This window comes from Canis lupus, chromosome 21 (assembly GCF_003254725.2).
Source record: "Canis lupus dingo isolate Sandy chromosome 21, ASM325472v2, whole genome shotgun sequence".
NCBI classification, from domain to species: domain Eukaryota; kingdom Metazoa; phylum Chordata; class Mammalia; order Carnivora; family Canidae; genus Canis; species Canis lupus.
Genome location: NC_064263.1, coordinates 27,542,514 through 27,565,743, shown reverse-complemented (window position 1 = coordinate 27,565,743; position 23,230 = coordinate 27,542,514). Strand labels below are relative to the sequence as shown.

The 23,230-nt window shown below is 37.4% G+C and overlaps 4 protein-coding genes across 4 annotated transcripts in view; 1 reads left to right on the top strand and 3 right to left on the bottom strand.

Annotated features, from left to right (window-relative positions):
* LOC112667322 (olfactory receptor 51H1-like) overlaps positions 1–23,230 on the bottom strand; it is an 85,254-nt gene that overhangs the window by 51,666 nt on the left and 10,358 nt on the right. The window lies entirely within an intron of this gene.
* Positions 2,481–3,425, top strand: LOC112667844 (olfactory receptor 51S1). The gene has a single exon (XM_025459900.1). It carries the CDS (start codon positions 2,499–2,501, stop codon positions 3,423–3,425), a length of 927 nt encoding a protein of 308 aa, XP_025315685.1. The 5' UTR covers positions 2,481–2,498.
* LOC112667843 (olfactory receptor 51A7-like) lies at positions 8,897–9,838 on the bottom strand. The gene has a single exon (XM_025459898.3). The coding sequence runs from the start codon at positions 9,836–9,838 to the stop codon at positions 8,897–8,899; it is 942 nt and encodes a 313-aa protein (XP_025315683.3).
* Positions 18,206–19,150, bottom strand: LOC112667842 (olfactory receptor 51F2). Its single transcript, XM_025459897.3, has one exon. It carries the CDS (start codon positions 19,148–19,150, stop codon positions 18,206–18,208), a length of 945 nt encoding a protein of 314 aa, XP_025315682.3.

Here is a 23,230-nt window from a genome sequence, read left to right as displayed (position 1 = left end):
ATTTCATATTTTCTAGTATATAATAATATATTTTTTGGTTAAATTTATTCCTATTTAAAAATTTTTGATGCTATTGTGAATAAAATTAGTTTCTTTTTTAAAAGATTTTATTTATCTATTCATGAGAGACACAGTGAGAGAGAGGGGCAGAGACACAGACAGAGGGAGAAGCAGGCTCCATGCAGGGAGCCTGATGTGGGACTCGATCCGGGACTCTAGGACCACACCCTGGACCGAAGGCAGGCGCCAAACCGCTGACTCACCCAGGGATCCTAAAATTAATTTCTTAATTTTATTCTCAGATTGCTCATTGCTATTTATAAACATACAATTGATATTTGTATCTTGACTTTGTATCCAGTGCCCTTGTTAAACTCATTGATTAGTTTTTGTAGTTTTTCTACTACTAAATTTTCTACTACTTAGTAGAATTTTTACATAGGTTCATGCCATCTGTGAGTACAGATCATTTTATAACTTCCTTACTAAAGTAGATATTTTAATTTGTTTTCTTTCATGCATTACCTAGAATCTTCAGTACAAAATAGAAGTGGTAAAAGCAAATAACTTCCTCATTGTAAATCTTACAGTCAAGTATGATGTTAGCTGTAGGTTTATTCACGGATGCCCTTTACCAGATTGAGGAATTCCTTTCGATTTCTATTTTGTGAAGAATTTTTATCATGAATGACTATAGGATTTTGATGAATTCCTTTTCTGTGTCTATTGAGATGACTGTGATGTTTTTGGTCTTTATTCTATTAATATGACATATTATTGTAACTGATTTTTTTTTTTTAAAGATTTTATCTATTTATTCATGAGAGACACAGAGAGAGAGGCAGAGACACAGGCAGAGGGAGAAGCAGGCTCCATGCAGGGAGCCTGACATGGGACTCAATCCCGGGTCCCCAGAATCAGGCCCTGGGCTGAGGGCAGTGCTAAACCGCTGAGCCACCCGGGCTGCCCCTGTAACTGATTTTAAAATGTAAAACCAACCTTGCCTTTATGGGATAAGCTGCACTTATATAATTCTTTTTACATGTTGCTAAATTTGATTTGCTATTACGTTAATATTTTTATATCTATTTACTTAGAGGTATGTTTATAGTTCTCCATGATATCTTTGTCTAACTTTAGACTCAAGGTCACACTGTACTCCTAGCATGAGTTGAATATATATATGTATATGTATATGTATATGTATATGTATATGTATATGTATATGTATATATACACACACATATATATACATTTATATAAATATGTTTACATTTATATGAGTGTGATATATATATATTGATATATATATCAATTGATATATATATCAATTATATATAATATATATATATATATGTATAATTTCCCTACCACTCTTAACTAAGGAAACTGGAAGAGGTTTTAAGATGCATTTGTGAAGATCTGTTCTGGATTATTTGAATTTTAAATAAAAGTGGCAAGGCTGCCTGAGTGGCCAGTTGGTTAAGCGTCTGCCTTAGGCTCAGGTCATGATCTTAGGGTCTTGGGATGGAGCCCTGCATTGGGATCCCTGCTCAGCAAGGAGTCTACTTCTCCCTCTCCCTCTTTCCTTTCCCTTGCTCATTCTCTCTCTCTCACTCTCACTCTCGCTCTTGCTCTTGCACTCTCTCTCAAATAAGTAAATAAAATCTTTAAAAAATAAGAAATAAAATAAATGGGACATAAGAGAAGAGTAGAGACTGCAAGGGTGAGATGAATATAGAATGATCTAAGGGATATGTTTGTGATACATCAATTTACAAAGTTTAAGTCATGAGAATAGGTAAGACCACTAAAGCAAAAGAATATACCCAAATAAAGATCCCTCAAAATTGCCAAGATACACTTTTGATGGGACATAGCAAGGTGAATTTAGCATTTAACTTCTGAGAGGTAGAATTAGAAAAGGAGAAAATGGATTTATAAACAGCCAAAGCTCATTGAGAAATATATCAGTATAGGAAAATGAGTGCTCTTTGATTTAGTACGACAGGGTAATTGATATTCTCTTTAAAGAGAGCACTTAAAGCACACTGAAATGTGAGTGTGTTAAAGCAGCACTGAAGTCAGAATGTCTGGGGTTGGGGAAGGGGAGTGCAGAAAAGATGTTTATAGGAGTATAGACCCTCTCACATGTGTTTGCCATTGATGGCAGGACATAAGTTAGGATAAAGTTACAAGAAAAGGCAGGGTTAAAGGAAAGTGAGGAAACAAGGGAGAGAAACAGATTTAAGGACAACTTTAGAAAAATTGTCAAGACAAGAGATGACTATGGCATAGCTACTAGAACATATGTGCATGCAGGGAGAGAATGTGTGTGCTGGGGGCTGGGGAAGGAGGAGGCAGGCTGTTTTAGATGGCATCATGCAAATGTGTCAGAATACCAAATAATCTTTCCCATCAGTTTTCAGGTTCCAGAGTTCAAAGTGGGATCCTGAACTATGTCAACATTCAACCAGGCAGTCCACAATAACACTTCAATGGCCCCCACCTTCCTGTTGGTGGGCATGCCAGGTCTGTCAGCTGTACCCTCCTGGTGGACAATACCACTCATCACCATCTACCTTCTCTCTGCCCTGGGCAATGGTACTATCCTCTGGATCATTGCCCTGGATCCCACCCTGCACCGCCCAATGTACTTCTTCCTCTTCCTGCTGAGTGTGTCTGATGTTGGCTTGGCCACAGCCCTGATGCCCACCCTGCTGGGTCTTGCCCTTGCTGGCGTCCATGCTGTCCCTGCCTCAGCTTGCCTCCTACAGATGTTCTTTGTCCATGTCTTTTCTGTCATGGAGTCCTCTGTTTTGCTTGCCATGGCCTTAGATCGAGCACTAGCCATCTGCCGCCCTCTCCACTACCCAACACTTCTCACCAATGATGTCATTAGCAAGATTGGCCTGGCTATAGCCTTCCGATGCTTGGGTCTCCACCTGCCCCTGCCATTCCTCCTGGCTCACATGCCCTACTGCCACCCACAGGTTCTGACCCATTCTTACTGCTTGCACCCAGATATAGCCCATTTGGCCTGTCCAGGAGCTTGGGGTGCATTCTATAGCCTCTTTGTGGTTCTGTCAGCCATGGGATTAGACCCCCTGCTTATTTTCTTCTCCTATGGCCTAATTGGCAGGGTGTTGCAAGGTTTGGGATCCAGTGAGGATCGCTGGAAGGCTGGTCAAACCTGTGCTGCCCATCTCTCTGCTGTGCTCCTCTTTTACATGCCCATGATCTTTCTGGCTCTCATTGACCGTCTCAGGGTGCCAATACCTCAGCCTGCCCATACTCTTCTCTCCTATATCCACTTCCTGCTTCCTCCATTGATAAACCCCATTCTCTATAGTGTCAAGATGAAGGAGATTAGAGAGAGAATACTCAAGAGGTTACAGCCCAGGAAGGTGGGTTGTGTTCAATGAAAAGGATGCCCCTCCACATTTGGTGGCTCAAGGCTACATGATACAAAGGTTTCCATAATAAGAACTCAGTTTGCCAAGTTAATCATGCATGAAATGGTCACTCAGGGACACATAAACACATATACATGGATGACATCTGCCTGTCCTTACAAGTGTGCATGTGTATATTAAGGAAAGCTGACAAGCTCCAGAAAATGGCAGTGGTCTACCCATTGTTATACTACAGATCCATGGCATAGAGAGGCCAGGATCTAGGTCTTGTCACAATCACCAAATGTGTGTCTGTTGTTGTTTTGTTTTTATTAGTCTCCTCACCACATCTATACCCCAATAATTGAGGAAACTGGAAGAGTTAAACAGCTACACAGCAGAGAAATGAAACGACAGAAACATATGATGACACTCTATGTGTATGTGTGTGTGTACATTGCTTTACAGACCTTTTCATAGATTTTGATATATACCTGTCATGTATATAATCACATATCATTGATCTATTAGTATAGCCTCATACTCTGACTTAGTTAAACTTGTATAAGGTGATCCTCCTCTCATAAAACAAACAAAAGCTTTGGAATCATAAGAAATATTATTTTTGTAGATCAAATGTGAGAGAATCAATGTTTATGATGATAAGCTTCACATCCAAGGATATATGATAGATTTTTCACTTATTAACACCTTTTAAAATTTTTTCAACAAAATTATTTGCATTAAATATTTTATAGTTTTAAAATGTATGATTTTGTTGCTCTTATAAATAAAATATTTCCCTATTTCTATTTCCATGTACATAATGCTATACTGAGAAAAAAATCTTTATCTTGCATTAATATATGTTTTACCAAGTTATCATATGAATTACAGTAGATTTTTATTTTTGGATTTTATTTGTATTTAGCATATGTAAGTAAAAATAGGTGATTGGTAACTTTTCCCTACTATTCATACAATTTATTTCATTTTACTTATGTAATTTATTGGACTATGAAATATTAAGAATGAAAGTGAACATTCAAATCTTATGTTTTATTTTAACAGAAGTGACATTAATGTTTCACCTATTAGAACAGCGGTTGGCTGCTAGATCTTTGAGTAAACTTTCAATATTTAAATAATATATATATGTATTCCAATTTTATTGATTTTAATAAGCTTATTCAATGAATCCTATTAAGTGCTTTTTCAGCACCCATTAATATAATTGTCTGCTTTACAAAAAAAGATTTATTTATTTATTTGGGAGAAAGAGAGCACAAACATGAGAGGGGAGAGAGGCAGAGGGAGAGGCAGAGAGACCACCCCACACACACTCACCACTGAGCATGGAGCCCAACCCAGAGCTTGATTCCAGGATCCTGAGATCATGACTTAAGCAAAAACCAAGAGCTAGTGGCTTAAAAGATTAAGCGACCCACGCACCCCTATAATTGTCTGCTTTAATGTGTTATTCAATTTCTGATATTGAAACATCTTTATTCTCTTGTGATTATAGAAGAAGACATTTTAAGTGAAAAGTAGCAAATTGAATCCACCTAGTTCCAAAACAAGAGCATACAATATGTCACGATATACTCTAGGAAGGCAGGAACAGTTAGTTATATTCTCATCTCATACCAAGCTTCTCTCTAAGGCATATTATACATTCTCTTATTAAATTAGATACTTAGTCTCTCCATTTCACAAATGAGAGTACTGAAATAGAGAATTTAAGAATTCCTAAAATATATAAAATTAGTTGCAAAGGCAGCATTTAATTCAAATTTGCTTAATCCAAAGCCCCTGCTACAAAATACTTCTTTAAAATTATTGAATGGAGAGACATCCTGGTCTGTCTTGAGGCACCAGGAATGAGTTTCTGAGAAACCCTGCTTCTCCCAAAGTTTACCCTTTCTTTCTCCCTAGTACACCCACCTCCAGCTTCTCTTTTATTTACTGAGAGTGGAGTGATGTACACAAAGAAGGACAAACATTATATGGTCTCATTCATTTGGGGAATATAAATAATAGTGAAAGGGAATAGAAAGGAAGGGAAAAGAAAGGGGTAGGAAATATCAGAAAGGGAGACAGAACATGAAGACCCCTAACTCTGGGAAACGAACTAGGGGTGGTGGAAGGGGAGGAGGGTGGGGGGTGGGAGTGAATGTGTGACGGGCACTGAGGGGGGCACTTGACAGGATGAGCATTGGGTGTTATTCTGTATGATGGCAAATTGAACACCAATAAAAAATAAATTTATTATTAAAAAAAATAGTTGGAAGTCACATAGGCCTAGTTTTGAATTCTTGCTGTACTACTTCCTGAGAAATTTGTCAACAGTTTTTCTTATGTTTACAAAGAAGGTATAATAAAGTTTGCATGAAAATCAAGGCCCTTCTAAAAAAAAGATTTTATTTATTTGAGAGATAGAGAGCACAAGCAGGGGAAGGGGGAAGCGGTAGGGAGAGAAGAATACTCCACACTGAGCAGGGAGCTCCACATGGGGCTGATCCCAGGACTCCAAGATTATGACCTTAGCTGAAGGCAGACACTTAACTGACTGAGCCACCCAGGCTCCCTGAAATTAAGTCCCTTTATCAAGGTGTCTGAACATAAGAGATAGTCAATAAATGATAGTTATTTTGGAATTAATGAAGTTAAAAATCACTATATTTAAACCTTGTATGCATATTCAATGAAAATAAATAACTTTACAGTTGGAAGATTCTTTCAGCTCATACCACCTCAATTTATTGATTCCAAGTTCAGCCGAATTTGGGATTGACTGAAATTACTTTTGCATGGACCTTTGTAAATCAGCAGGAGACAGATTAAACCCAAAACCACCTGTGACTTCATGTGTTTACTAGTACAAGGCAACTTGGAACTCTCTCTTTCACACTCTCTCTGGCCATAGTTACATCCACTCAATCATGTCAGTCTTCAAGTGTCCCATAGTCGATATTATCGCTTTTGGTCAATCAGTGCACATGGATCTCTCTGCAATTACATGACAGATTTGAGGGAAAATATTCACACAAGGGGGTTGAGGGATTAGCAGGAATGTTTATAATTGTAAACAAAATGTAACGGTGCTACATGGGATTGGCAGAAACCAAAAACCAGGAAAAGCATCGCAAAATTCAGGTCTCTGGGTTGGTCCTACTGCTAAACAGACCTGTAGCCAGAATGTGTGTGTGTGTGTGTGTGTGTGTGTGAAAGAGACAGAATAAGAAAGCAAGTAAGAATTCATAAGAGGGATCACTGGGTGTTATGCTATATGTTGGCAAATCAAACTCCAATAAAAAAATACAAAAAAAGGAATTCATAACAGGGATCATAAGTTCAAATATGTAGAAGAACAAAGTAATAATAGCAATAAGTGGAGCAAGCCCATCCTCAAACTGTGATAATGTGGACTTCTAAGTGGGTTCTTTTTTTTTTTTTTTTTTTTTTAAAGATTTATTTATTCATTCAGAGAGAGCGAAGAGAGAGGCAGAGACACAGGTGGAGGGAGAAGCAGGCTCCGTGCAGGAAGCCCGATGTGGGACTCGATCCTGGGTTTCCAGAATCACACCCCAGGCTGCAGGCGGCGCCAAACCGCTGCGCCACCGGGGCTGCCCTCTAAGTGGGTTCTTAATGGGTGTTTCCACATGGAAATGTAGACCTCATGTACCATATCTTCCTACATTTAAGATAACTTATAAATATCTATTTTTATATGAATTCAACTAAATGCTATCTTGTCTAAATAAATTTGTCTGAAGACCATATTTGGATTTTATGGCTTTGAAGAAGATTAACATATTAGCCCATGCAATGCAGAAAGAAGGAATAATTTTTTTATTTTTTGGAATTATTTTTTAATATCAAAGTACCTATGAAATCTATCATAATATACAACACATATAAAATAATTTTCTCAAGACCACATAGACAGGAAATGGAAGAGGTGAAATTAGAGGACTCATTTCCTGGCTGAGTCTTGAGCCTTTCTATACCTCTGACCACCTCCCTGGTAGGAGTAAGTTATCACAATAGAAAGAGGACATGTCATCCCTGATAGGGCCTTTTAACTCTTTCTTCTATTTGTTGGCTTCTAAATCCCCACTGTGGAGCTACAGTATATCTTCTTGATTAGCAGAAATCCTGGATCTTAATCCCCTAAATAAAGATGGCATAGTTCTCATAGCTCCTAAAGCTTCTTTGTTGACACTTTCGCATTAGGATATCCTTGAAACACTCTAATCTGTCTCCATTTACAAGACCAGGAAGTGACAGGTGGGTCCCAGGAGCCTCAGATAAGAAAGTCATTTGGATGTCTGGCCACAGTGGTGCAGATTCTGTGTTGTGGCCTGACAGTTACTGGTACTTAATGGTATTATGGGCTGCCCTAAATTCTCTGTCTCTTACAAAGGGTGCTTATATTCCCTGTCTAAATTAGCTTCCTGGTAAGAGGTGCAGACAATGCAGAGGTGAGTTGAGTCTAGATGATGACCACCTGATTCACCCCTGAATCACCACCCCAGCAAAACTTTGGACTATTCTTTTACTTCAAATTGATATGCATCTACTAAGCACATACTCTGAACAAGGTATTTATTGTGAGGAGACTTTTAAAGTCAAATAACTCACAACTCTTTCCTGGTGGAAATTCATAATGTAGTCAGTGAGAGAGACATGTGTGTGATATGAAAGATGCCTCTGAGTCTCTATCCATTGTACCCCAAGGACTCAGCCCCTTGCCTTTACTAGAAATGTTGCCAAATGCCAATGCCCATTTGTAATTTCTTCCTACAATTTTCCCTCCATTTGGCTTCAGCAGAAGACACACTCTCTAGGTTCTCCTTTCACATTACCCCCCACAAGTTTTTTTTTCCCCCAAGCATTAGTGTACATACCAATCATCTAAGATCTTGGTAAAATACAGATTCTGACTTAGTAGGCCTGCATCAGGGCATGATATTCTGCAATTCTAGTTACTTTCCAGGTGATGCTGCTCCTGCTGAGCAGTGTACCACTCTTTGAGTAGCAAGGAAGATATATAAATCAACTTAGACATATTATTAAGGGCTTAATGTAAATCACAAATAAGAATCAAGTAAGGGAAGCAAATATAACGATTCTAAATGGCTCCAGAAACTTGCAGAGCTCTACCAGTCACAGTTTAGGGCCATTCATCATAGTTTTTTTCCTTAGAAGTTTCTCTGGATTCTCGCTCATCATTCATACCTAAAGATAGGTACCATAAATCCCTCCCCAACAATAACAAAAAGATTCCTACCTAATCTCTGAAATACAGGCTTCCTCTTCCTTAAAAGCAGATATGCCGTGGTATGTTGGATAGCTTTTAGGGATTAATTTATTGATTGACTAATTAGTGTAACTTAAGGACTATGAGGTAAAAGAAAATATTTCCTCTTTGAAAGAAATATTGTCCTGATCCTAAGACACTTTATTGTAGAAAAAATGGAACTTCCACCTCTGCCCCATCATTTAGACTTTAGACTCAGTTTTTCCAGGACTTTTACTCTAATCTGCCGAGTTTTTACACAATACACAATAGGGTTCATCAAAGGTGGTACCAACAAGAATGCATCAGCTATCAGAATCATAGCCAGAGGGGATTTATGCTTGGCAAAGCGATGCATGGTAGCCAAGGTGATGATGGGCACATAGAAGATGAGCACAGCACAGATGTGGGACACACAGGTATTAAGGGCTTTCAGTCGCTCCCCATGGGAAGCAATACCCAATACAGTCTTCAGGATGAACACATAGGAAACTGCAATGAACACACTGTCTGACATCATGCAGAGTGCAACAAACAGACCATAGTAAAAGTTAACCCTATTGTCAGAGCAGGCCAGTTTCATCACATCCTGGTGGAGGCAGTAGGAGTGTGAAAGCAGGCGTTTATTACAGTATTGGAGTCTCTTTAAAGTGAAAGGAAGAGGAAGAACTAGTAGAATGCTTTTAATAGCAAATGTCAGTCCAATATGCAAAACTCTGGAGCTGGTAAGAATAGAGCTATACCTCAGGGGGTTGCGAATGGCTAGAAAGCGATCAAAGGACATGATTAGAAGCACTGAGGATTCCATGTCTGTGAATCCATGGATGAAAAATTCCTGGGCAATACATGCATCAGCAGAAATCTCCATGGCATTGAACAAGAAGATCCTCATCATGGAGGGAAGAGAAGAGAAAGACAAGCCCAGGTCAGATAGGGCCAGCATAGAGAGGAAATAGTACATAGGCTCATGCAGAGAAGGCTCTGTCCTGATAACAAATAGGATGGTGCAGTTGCCCAGGATGGCCAGGAGGTACATGAAGCAGATGGGGATGGAGATCCAAATGTGCACATGCTCAAGCCCTGGGATTCCAATCAACAGGAAGGTGGAGATTTCAACTTCTGAGGTATTGAGAGCAAACATCACAAATAGGTCTCTCATTTATATGCTCCTAGCAGATAAATAACATCAATAATAATTAGAAATTCTTTTAGTTGTATTTACTGAACACAAGTTCAGTTGTCAGTTAAATTAAATATTGCTCATCCTTAGTTATCAAGCAATAATGTAATATAACTTTTTCTATATAAAGAAAAATACAGAGTAGATTTAAACAGGTTCTTCATGACACTCATTTGAGACCTTTATACTCTTCAAGTCTATCTTCATTCCATGATATACTTTTAAGCAATAGCTTAGAAGCAACAAGGTATTTTAATAAGCTTTTTTATTAAGACTACACTTCTTGAGATTTATGCATCAAGTAAACTAAGTTGGAATACATTGCAACCTGGAAAAACTATAACATCCTGAAAGTGGTCATTGTTCATATACTTGTACAAATCACAGATTCTGCAGTAGTAGGAGTTAAAGGAAGCCTCTTATATTATTGTTCATGGTACATGTGTGTGAAAATATAAAATTGATCTACCACAGAGTTTTGCAAACAAAAATGCAGAACTAAATTCAACACATGCTTTGTTTAACCTGTGAGAGTTTAAAAAATATACTTAAAGAGTATTTTTAAAAAGAAGAATAAGTATATATGACAGACAAATATGTGGCCTGAAAAGACTATAATATTGACTTTCTGGCCATTTATAGAAAAAGTTTCTTGACCCCTGTACTAAAAAATTATGCATACAAGCACATGCACACAGACACTAACAATCACAGTATAATGAGTATGGTGGGAATGGAGTATGGGTCAAAGGGAACTTGAAATTTAAGAGTAATCTTTCTTCACTTAAAAAGAAGTCAATAACATATGAAGCAAATACACAAATGTTTTAAATTTTCCCAAAAGAATTGCAAAACACAGGGCAATGCTCTGAACTTTTCTATATTCTTGTAATTCTTCCCCCTCCAAATTGTCTTATACAACACCATTCCCTGAACCATAAACCTCCAAGTGATCTCCAGGACCAAGCATTATTCATCAGCACATTAACTGTAGCCTGAGGCTGTCTGAGTGAGCACATCACCTCAGAGAGCAGAGGAAGGACTACTCTGATGCCAGTTATCATCCTCTAGGTGGTGAGTTGCCAGCTAGTAGACCATAATAAGTGGTGAGAAGGGAATGGCCAGGCTTAAGCATGGGTCCTTTTGTGGGGAGTTAAGGAATATTTCTTGGCAAGGGTGGAGAAAGAGGAAGTTGCATCCAGATGGAAGAAATTACAGGGTGAAGGGTAGAGATATAAAGCAATGAAGAAGGGGAGAACAGTTATTAGCTCTTCTCTCTGCTGTCAAAATTTTGAAAGACCTTTGCCTCCATTTGACTCAAGATAGGGTCTCTGACAGTTTGTGGTATGTAGGATGTGTCATATGGAGAAGTGATAAGGCTAGATGAGGAGAACATAATTTCAGTACTGAGCATCCATTTTTGTCTCAGCCTTTGATATGTGGTGAGTGTTTCCTTGACATGAAGCACACACCACAGTTGCCCTTTGTAGGTGCTTGAAATACTCACATTGTTTCCATGCAATTGCTACTGGCCCAGCTCAGAATGGCATAGTTCTTGCCCTTATTTTCCTGTTCTTGGATTCCTTTGCTATTGCTCCTGGGTGTTTAATGTCTACCCTTTAGGTTGGTGACCAATTCAGGTTCTTATCTCTGGTATTTGAGCTTGATTCTTCTCATGTTCTTGGGACCAGCATCATTCATACTTTGGGTGACTCTCCTTTTAACAGCTCTAAGCCAGAAAAACTCCAATAGTGCAGCTGACACTCTGTCTTGTCGGTGCAGTGAGATTCAGAGGGAGAAAAGTGATACACATTTTTTATCCATTCTTGCTCAAAAGTCTCCTCAAAATGGTCATTTTTAAGATTCCACATCTGAGGGCTTTCTTGACAAGCTATCAACCTAATTTAGGTACTAAAAAAATGGTACTAAAAAGATAACATTTTCTTTTCTTTTTTTTTTTTTTTAACATTTTCTTTTCAACTGTGTTCATCATGCAAAGATAGACCACATCCCACATATGTACCCTAACCTTTTCAGCTCTCAATGCTGTTCCAAATGCAGTTTGATCCTTCAGGCTTGACAACCTGTGAAGAATTTTTACATCCAGCCTTTTCAAAGGCATAAAGTTGATCTCTATAAATTACAGAGTTTTCACTGGGAAACATAAAATAATCTTAGGGAAATTCAACTTAAGTCTCTAGGACACCTACCAGGCCCCTGGGTTCCTTATATCAGAGCAAGGGTGAAAAGTTTCAAACTCTTCAGGTTCCGTAACTTCTCTGCCCCAGCACCATGTTGGGAATCCATATTCTTATATATACCCTCATACTCTTTCCTACCATACGCATATCCTCCTGAGAATTAACAGGCACCTAATCCCCTGAGAACAATGACTCTCTAGATTCAACATGGTTTGTCAATAACAGGTTCCCCTAAGAAATGCAGAAAGCAGGCTCTGACTCACAGTCATAGATTTAATGAACTCTTGAGGTAATGTTCTTACATCAGATGCAGGCTTTTAGGAGAGCCTGTCTCAGACATTGGTAAGGTGGTCTATATCAAGGTATGGCTCCAAGAATAAGTGTATGCCTTAGTAGACTCAATCTGATACTATCACAGACCTTATGTGGAATTCTTCCCACAGGTATGTTCTGTTTGTTCATCACAATGTCTACTTTTACTGTAAATGTGAGTGGATTTAGATAGGTCACAAGCTTCCCTATTTATCATTGACTCATAATTTCAGTATTCTCTTATATCAAGTCTCTTCACATTTATTGGCCATTGAAGGCATTTAATCTCATAAAAAATAAATAAAAGCCCAGAATCACAAGCATCCTAATACCTTAGACCCTCGTTATCAGAAGTATAAATTTTTATTCAGCTCTCAACTTTGAAAATTTCAAATAAATAAAAAGTATAATTCTGGTGGCATATATAGGAGGACATATTATTTTCAGACAGAATAGAAAATACTATCTAGTTAAACACCTTCAGCCTGAAACAGCATAACAACAGGTAAATGAATTGATTTACATAAGCCTATAATAATCAATTGGTCTTCAGATTAATATAAAAGTGGATGTGCTAGAGGTGAGAGCTATAGTCATCAGCATGGGCAGGCAGAAAATTGTAGAAAAGAGCCTTATAAAGTATTTATTATAATTTTCCACATTCCAATATACATATATTACAGTCAGAGTATTAGATAAAGTAATACAAATTCTTAACCTTGATGTGCTTAATTCAGCTTCTATCTGGGATCATAATGGGATTATGGCTTCTCAGGTATTTCCTTGGTATTCATACATGTGAAGAAGTATAGGGGAATTAACAACTCACAGGATAAACATCGACTAATGGTAAATGAGATCCAATTGATAAATGTTTCCTTCCTTATTTTCCTGGATGGACTATCATGAGATGTATTTGGTAAAGCTTCAGAGTTGGGTTTGCAGGAATGGTCAATAGTCACCCTAATAGTGACTGGCTCATTATTGATTTACCATCTGTTAGCTCCAAATTCCTTTTTGCCTGTTCTATGATGATGGTGTTAGACTCTGTAAATATTTCTCTTTTTCCAGCTGGCACAATATTAAGACTTGTCAGTGGAGGTGGTAGAGGAACACTGGAGGGAGAGGCAGTTTTCTCTTCCTGGTTTCTGTGTGGCTTGTTGGCGGTACTCCCACAGAATGTGCTGTTTTTCCATTGCTTGGCACTGTGTGATTTCTTCAGTACTCGGTTCCAGCAGTGCATAGCTGCTCCCAGTATTAGTCACTGAGCTGGTTCTCCAATTCCTCACTGGGACAAGCAAAGACATAACCAGAGTCCCAGACAATATGTACCAGCACTGTAGCTGAGTGAACCTCTTCTACCTCTTTTCCTTAGCTTTGTGTATGTGTATATAAATCTATAAATTGGGGCAGCACAGTGCTAGCCATCTAGCAAACTGGCTACCCAACTTCATCTCATAAGGGTAGCCTTGAGCTACCCCCACCTCAGCCTCACCTGGAAATATATTATAGTCCTATAAAGGGCACTCTCTCCATATCCCAATTCCAGCAGTGCCCAGCAGACATAAACTTGTCTGGCACCTAGAGTTCAGAGACTTGGTACCTTTCTTAGCACTCCCAGAGGACAGATTGTTCTGCAAGCTTCACCAGTTGACACCTTAGTAACTTCACAGACTTAGAGGAAAGAGAGGAGAGCTTTCTTGAATGATCTATCTCTGCCCTAAGAGTAGTGGTTGCTCCTTATATCTGCTTCTCATAGATTCAGATATTTGAATCTCACAGATTCATAGATTCTTTGTAATTCTCTTGAGTCTACTTGCCAATTTACCCACTAATCTATTTCCCTGTTAATATACTTCTTAACATCAAGCTTTTCCTTTACAAATAATTGTGTTGTTTCTGTCTCCTGATTGGACTCTGAATAATAGTATCCAAATCAATAATAAATTTTTGCATTGTCTTACTTTCTTCCCTTTTTTGACTTCAGCTATCCCTCACTTATGTTCCCCAGAATCACATTGCCAACAGAATAGTCAATTGACAACTAAGACCCTATTGCCAGTGGTCAGTGGGCTTACAATGATTCCTGAAATGCAATGGCATCAAAACTACTATGACTATGACTTGTGGTTGATTGGATGAGATTCAGGTGAAAGGTGAGATATTAGGTTACATGGTAACTATGGGTGTTGAATCTAATCTCCCATTTGTACCAATAAAACGTTAACTATAAAGATTATGAGATGGCATAATAAACCATCTGCATTATAAACCTTAAATACAAGATGATTAGATTAGGATAGCCAATCGGCAACTTGGGACATGCTGTGAAAGTCAGAGTGCCACAATAGGAACATTTAAGGAAATCTTTATCATCTTCAGCCAAAGATTATATAGTTCTAAAAATCCAGCACATGATTTAACTGAAAAAGTGACAGTGCTGCAAGGCAGACTTAATTCTCAGTTTTGAAGTCTTCTTTTATAAAGTCAGAACACTGAAAAATACTGGGAATAAAAAAAAATGGGGAAATGGTGTGATCCTCACTCCTGGGATGTTAACATTTGAGTAAATAAGCCTAAAAATCTTGAAACCTTTAAATATCCCATGTTAGCCAAAGCAGTTCCCTTCTCATTTAGCAGAGGATATTTATTTTATCTTGTATGAAGACCTTACAAAAACCAAACCTGGGGACAATGCTTTACAATGCTTTTCCTTTGCAAGATCTGGTCCAATCACTTCTCCTTATACCCAAGGCAATAAGCAATCTGATCTTGGCAAAACCTGAGCAGCGAAATGTTATTAACATTTTGGGAGAAAATAGCTTAACCACTGACATCATTGCAGAAACTACCGAATTATATCAATAACTAGAATCAAATAAATATCTATAGGAAAGGATCTTGAAAGTATTACATAAAAGTCAGCAGAAGAAGTGGCTGGTGGTATAAATGTAAATTGACATAGAGAATAATTTGACATGAACAATTTGACATTATTAATAGGATGCTCATCTATGATTTAAGGTTCACCATTACACCAAGGATACCTGTATATTGTGATAATGCACTTTTGGGATGGCTGATTGAAGCTTGAACATGATGATTACCTATAGCAAATGAGGTGGAGATGCCAGATCTGCTTGGCATAATATGGACTATAGAAATCTCAAGGTAGGGCATGTGGGTGACTCAGTTGCTTAAACATCTGATTCTTGGTTTCAGCTCAGGTCATGATCTCAGGTTCATGAGATCAAGTACCTTGTCATTGCGCTCCCTATTCAGTAGGGAGTCTGTATGTCTCCCTCTATCCCATCCCTGCTCACGTGCCCTCTCTTTCTAAGATAAATAAATAAATCTTAGAGAAAAAAAAGAGGAAATCTCAAGAAGGTAGACATGTTAGAATGGATTTATCTTAAGACCAGAGAACTTATCACATGATTATTTTCTCTGGGAGAAGAGAGTATACTCCTTCACTAAGGCAATAAATAATTCATTTTTTAAATCTGGTGTCTTTGTAGTTCAGTGATTGCTGTGCTCTGTAGGCTAGACTTGGCAATGAAAGCTGTTTCTATGGAACTGACCTCCCTACTAACAATGAGGATGAAGGAATCCTGAGACACATGGCAGAACTTAAAAACCAGAAGTAAATTAAATGTAATTACTGTAGAGAGTAGAAAGGCTAAAATTGCAATCAGGGTGACAGGACCCCCATCTATTGCAATAGATGAAAGTGTTTCTGGAGACAAGCACAATGGACAGCATCAGAGTGTTAATTGAAATGCATTTAAAATAAAGAACTTGTGAGCATCAGGCTGACATCAAATACCCTAATGGGAAATTTAAATATTTAAGTTGCTTAGTCTATTTAAGAATTTAAATAGGATGACCATTTCTAAAGCCCATTACTTAAACAAGAATCTTGGTGCCCTTGATGAAACAATGTGCCATGCCACTGGAATTAGGCAATACAAATTATCCAGATCTTTTCCAAAATGGATCTTTGTTCATTTCCAAATGTACTTGTTCTTTAAGGAAAGGAGAATACCCAAATTCCTTGAGGACTATTGGACAAAGGATATCATCTCTTATTCATAACAGGCAACCAAATGTGCCATCATGCTCTTTTTGATTAAATTATGAGATGATTGGGATGAGATGATTAATGGAATTATGGAAAATTTTATCTCACAATGAACATAATGATTTTCATACCTGTAGTTATTCCCCCAGATGCCTAGGTATATAATTGGTTATATTACACTTATGAACTGGGAAAACTTTCATGTTAGCACATCGGAGAAATTAAAACCATTACAGTAGGAAAGACGTACAAAGTAAGCACAAATTAAGTTTGTGAATAGTTGTCCCAGAATCCTATGATACTTATCACTGTATTATATGTGCCTCTCCATTAATTCACATCCATGGCCTCACTGAAGATTCTGATAAGTCACTGGAAGAGAAGGAAAACATACAGGCTTGGTTCATGGATGGATTAGTAGGCAAGTTAGTACTAACCAAGAGGAGAATACAGTGGTACAACAGCCTCACACATGGGTGGCCATTAAAAAAAAGTGCTAAAGGAAAATTCTCATAATGGACAGTGCCCTTGGTTGTTAGAGAGATTGCCTGAGCTATGTGGATTTACATGGATTTCTTTACTTTGCTGAAAGGCTTGGATAGTTGGTCAGTTAATGGAACTAGCAAATTTGAAAGAACAGAGATAAGTCTATAGAAAATGAATATGAAATACATATTGAAATGGGCACAGAGGGTAGAAATCTTTGCATCCCATTTCTAATATCCACTAAATGGTACCCATCTCAAAGGAGAAACTCAACAATCAGAAAGGAGCTACATATAAATATCAGCAAGCTTAGGCTGTACTGCTACTGATCTAATGGGCCCACAGATGGAGTGAGTCATAATGACAGAGATAGAGATAAAACATGAGCCAAAAGTGTAAGTTTCCCTTTATCAAGGCTAATCTTAGGAGAATTGTGTGATGCTCATTCCTGGGTTGTTAGCAATGCTATCATCAACTTTTAATATTCAGATAATAGGGGTGCCTGGGTGGCTCAGTGGTTGAGTGTCTGCCTTCATCTCAGGGCATAATCCCAGGGTCCTGGGATCAAGTCCTGCATCAGGCTCTCCACAGGGAGTCTGCTTCTCCCTCTGCCTATGTCTCTGACTCTCTCTCTGTGTCAATCATGAATGAATAAATAAATAAAATCTTTAAAATATCACCTAATAGCAGGAACGGATCTTGAGCACTTGATAATGGCATTTTGTATATACAACAGATAAATTCCTACACATAAGAAAAGGCAAAATACCTATATATGACCCAGTGTTAAATTACATTGATATGCTTATAAGATGCACTCTATAGAATGACTATTTTTCCACGTAACTAAGAATTTTAAGAAGAAAAAAATCAAATTAATTCAAGTGTCCTTTGGATATCATTAAGAAAAGAACAACTGGTTTATTAACAAAGTTTCCTACATTAAATCTGGACTTTTTGAATCATATGCAGTCTGATGAATACTTTATTCAGGTCTCATACTACTTGCAAATATGAATAGTTGTTTACATACATTATCTCACTTTACCTTGAAAACAGAACATAATTTAGGAGATATTAATATTGAATTACTGACAAGATGACTAAGCAAGTATCACACAGTGTGTAAGTTACTTAGTTTAAGGTTATTGGAAACATATTTAGGCCATTTGGGGACAATTACCTTATTCTACCAAAGCACTCATTCAGAAATGGCTTTCTCTATTTTAAGATAACTATTAATTAGATTTATTGCTGCTTCTGAATTAAGACCTTGACAATAGCCTTTCGAATCTGCTTAGTCTTCACACTATAGATGATGGGGTTGAGCACGGGAGGGATGAGAAGGAAGACATTGGCCATGATGGTGTGGACAAATGGAGGTGCTGAATGGCCATAGCGATGGACAAGAGACAAGCTGACAAGGGGGATGTAAAAGATGGCAACAGCACTGATGTGGGATATGCAGGTGTTGAAGGCTTTTTGCCGCCCCTCTGAGGAGGCAATGCTGAGAACAGACCGGATGATCAGTACATAGGAGAGCAAGATGCAAGGACAATCAAATCCTGTTGTGGAGAAAAGTGCAAACAGACCGAGGATGCTGTTGATTCTGTTGTCTGTGCATGAGAGTTGAATGAGGTCAACATGGTAACAGTAAGAATGTGAAAGGACCACTGCACCGCAGAAGGACAGCCTCTTAACAAAGAGCACCACTGGTAACATGACAGCAACGTTCCTTATCAACATGCTCACCCCAATCTGGGTAATTCTGGCATTGGTGAGGATGGTGGTGTATCTCAGTGGATTACAGATGGCTACAAAACGATCAAAGGCCATGGCCAGCAGAACCCCAGACTCCATGAAAGTAAATCCATGGAGAAAGAACATCTGGGCAATGCAGGCACTTAAGGTGATTTCTCGAGCTTCAAACCAGAAGACACCAAGGGTAGTAGAAAGTGTGCACAGGGATAAGCTCAGGTCTGTGGCTGAAAGCATAGAGAGGAAATAATACATTGGTTCATGGAGATTCTGCTCACGGAAGACCACAAATAGGATCATGCTGTTCCCAGAGAGGGCGATGACATACAGGAGACAAAAAGGGATGGAGATCCAAACCTGGGCTGCTCTCAGGCCTGGGATACCCGTCAGGAAGAAGGTCAGAGGTTGAGCATTGGTATTATTGAGGACCAACATAATGAGGGACTGAGTGAGAGGACAGGAATATTTGAAAAATTGAACATAACACATAATAAATATATAGCTATTACTTAGAACATTTTTCTGGCACTCTCACATTCACTGAATTACTACTGCTGATTATTTAAGAACTTTAGTTTTCCTGAGCTTTCTAGTACTGGATGCTTCTCCCCATGACTCTCCTCATTTAATGAAAAGAGAGGATTCCCTGAATTATGCCACATCACATTTTTTTAAACCTGTAATACTCTTTGGTGACAACAAACAACGCAATTAAGTCATCCCTGCCTGTAAAAGTTCCCAGAAGAATATTTAAACATGATGAGAAAATTGGTTTCCAGTATTGTTTTTAACTGAAAGTATAGTTAACATATAGTCTTATATTAGTTTCAAGTGTAGAATATAATAATAAAATGTTTTTCAGTATTTTTAAATAAATTACTAATCCTGAAATAAAGCACTGAAAAATCAAGTTACATTTGAAATGTGGATATTATTAGTGGATGCTAAAGATATCCCCAAGACATGTATGTTTATAAATGTGATATCAAGATGGTTCAAAGAACCACCCTAACAAAAATAGTTATAACTCCCACTTGTTGAAAGTTCTCTGTTATTGACATTTTATATGCATTATGTAATTTCAACCACATACCAACTCTAGAAGGTAGATAGTATATTTTGCATATGAGGAAACTAAAACTCAAAAATTAATCTCCCAAGGTTATCTTTATAAAGCACCACCTAACTGTTGAGAGATACCATATAAAACACAAAGGTGGAGAAAGAGAAAAAAAAAGAAGAAGGAAAAGAGAAAGAAAGAAAGAAAAAGAAGAAAGAAAGAAGAAAGAAAGAAAGAAAGAAAGAAAGAAAGAAAGAAAGAAGAAAGAAGAAAGAAAGAAAGAAAGAAGAAAGAAAGAAAGAGAGAGAGAAGAGAGAAAAAAAGAAAGAAAGAAAGAAAGAAAGAAAAGAAAGAAAGAAAGAAAGAAAGAAAGAAAGAAAGAAAGAAAGAGAAAGAAAGAAAAGAAGGAAGGAAGGGATGAGAGGGAGGGAGAAATTGAGAGACAGGAGAGGAAGGGATGAGAGGGAGGGAGAAATTGAGAGACAGGAGAGGAAGGGAGGAAAGGAAGGAAGGAAGAAAAAGAGAGGGAGAGGAAGGCAAACCTTTCCATTATTTTAACATAGTGCAGTAAGCATTACATTTTGATAAATAGTATGGGCTGCTCTAGAAACACAAAGAACCATAACAGCCATCATTTCTTGAACACTTACTGTGTACCAGATGCAAACATCTTTACATCTATAATCTCATCCAATCATCACAATTACCCAATGAAATACAGTTGTTATCCCTAATATTTTTATGAGGAAACTGATGTTTAAAGCAATTAAGTAATTTTCTCAAATAATCAGAAAAGATGCAGTGCTAACCTGCGTATGACTCCAATACCTTCATTTAATAGGGCTGAGGAACACATAGGAGGAATCTCTAAACCAGTCTGACAAAATGTCCGTGGTAAATATTTTTTCAGATTTGTGCCTTCCAGACACATTTTGGTCAATATGGCATCTCTGGAGTAAATAATTTCCAGGTGTTAATTCCCTGTGAATTATGTCATTATGAAGCTCTTTAGGCTTCTGGGGTAAAGGAACCTTATCATTGATGGTCTCTGTATGCAAAGGTTCCAGAGAATCAGCTGTCAAGGCTACACGCACTATGAAAAATAACAGCAAAATAGAATTGCCAAATTTGAGCAGCCCCAGTGGCTTAGCGGTTTAGCGCCACCTTCGGCTGGGGTGTGATCCTGGAGTCCCTGGATCGAGTCCCACGTCGGGTTCCCTGCATGGAGCCTGTTTCTCCCTCTGCCTTTGTCTCTGCCTCTCTCTCTCTCTCTCTCTCTCTCTCTCTCTCTCTCCCCCTCCCTCTCTCATGAATAAATAAATAAATAAAATCTTAAAAAAAAAAGAATTGCCAAATTCAGTTGACTCATTTTTGTGATCCTCTCATTTATCCAACACTTACATATTTTACTGAGGATACTTTCCTTCTGGAAATTTTCTCTCCTCATGTCTAGGCACTAGTCTCTATTACTTTTCTCCCATCACTCAGCAATTTCTCTCTCTGGTTTCCCATACTGTACCCAAAGAACCTTAACTTTGGAATCCTTCAGTGTTCTGTGCTTTGCCCATTTTTGAGTCATTTAAATAATTATCTCACTTATTTTCACAGTTTCATCTTTCACCTATTTAATGAAAATTTTCAAAAAGATATCTGAAGACAGCCGTAGTTTCCAGGTTCTTGAAGATTAGAACTTCCTTCTGAACATTGCCGTAGGTATTTCTCACGAGTAAATCAAATTCAATATTTCAAAACCAAATTGATCATTTTCCCCTATAATTGTTCTTATTCCTATATATTCTGAATAAAGCTTATAATTTTCATAAAAATTAACCAATTCTCTAAATAAGAACTCTGGGAGTTGTCCTGTATGCTTATATATTTCCCAATCAATCACCAAGTCCCTTCTATTCAAACTCTAATGACTTTCTTCTTCCACTTCTTCTTTATTTAAGCACAAAATAATCTCTTCCAGGTCTTCATTCTGTATAACCTAGTCTATTAATTAACCTACAAATAATAATGTATTATAAATATAAAATGACAAGACTTTCAAAGCAATAACAACATCCATTTATTAAGCATTTTCTCTATGCCAGAAAAATAAAAATGAGAGAAACAATCCTTTAAACTGAATAAAATAAGAAAACCACATATGAAAACCTGTAGGGCAAGACAATAGAGTGCAGTGTGTATTCTGAAGAATACACATTTGTTAGAAAATGAAGACGTAAATAATTTAAAATTTTTTCAACATACGATGCTAGGAAAGTATTTAAATAAATGTGAGAAAAATTAATTAACAAAGATTAGCAGTACAAATGAATCGGTTAAAAATAAAACCAAAGTTTATTACTTAAAAAGAATATATGTGAACTTTTTCCAAGACTAGTCAAGAAAATTTTAGAAAAAGTGTGATTAACTCATGAGAAATGTAAAAGAAAACAAAAGTATGGAGAAATAAAACTTTAAATATAATGGCATAACAATAGATTTGGAAACAAATACAAAATGGACAACTTTATAGAAAAACATCAGTCACCAAACTAGTTTAAGAAATCAAATCCAGCAGAGAGGAAATGTCAAAGATGAGTAAACCTCCCACAACCAAATTTGAAGAAAAAAAAAAAAGTAGAGTGTTTCTATATTTTATAAATTCTAGTAGAATGGAAAAGAGAGAATTTTGCTCCTCCAGCAAGGATCATTTGGCAATGCCCAGAGACAGTTTTGGTTGTCACAACAGGGGAGAGAGTGCTACTGGATCCAGTGGGTTGATGCCAGGGATGCTTACATCCTAAAATGCACATGACAACAAAGAACTATTCAGCCCACTATGTTAACAGGATTGAGGTTGAAAAGTCCTATTCTTGGAAAGCTAGTCATATAATTACTCATGATGACACATGCAAACAGGACAAATGACTTTTTAGCAAGTCAGATGTAACTGTACTTTTAAAGAATATTGCACTTTGAAACAATGGACTTTGTCTCATGAATGAAAAAAATTATTCAACCTAAGAAATCTATCAATGGAATGGCTATACAAAAAGATTAATGGAGGAAAAACCTGATCAAGAGATGAGGAAAAAATCAGAAAATTCAATGGCGATTCATAATAAAATTATTGATATTTAGGAACAAAGTAAGTTCCTGAATGAAAGACATCTAGAAATTTGGAGCAAACATATTTACTGGTGACCTATTAAAAGTATTTCTATTAAAGTCAGTCAAAGATAAAGATAGCTAATATCACAACTACTATTCAGCATTCTATAGATAAGTCTTAGTAAATGAGAAAGGGCAAGTAAATGAAAGGAGAGTGTTACTTTTTTTTTTTTTTTTTGAGAGTGCTACTTTTGAAAAGAAATTTCTCAAAGTTTTTATTTAGGTTTTAATTGACTCTTTACCTTAAAAATTTAAAAGAACATACTGCAAACTCTTAAAATATAGTTCACCAA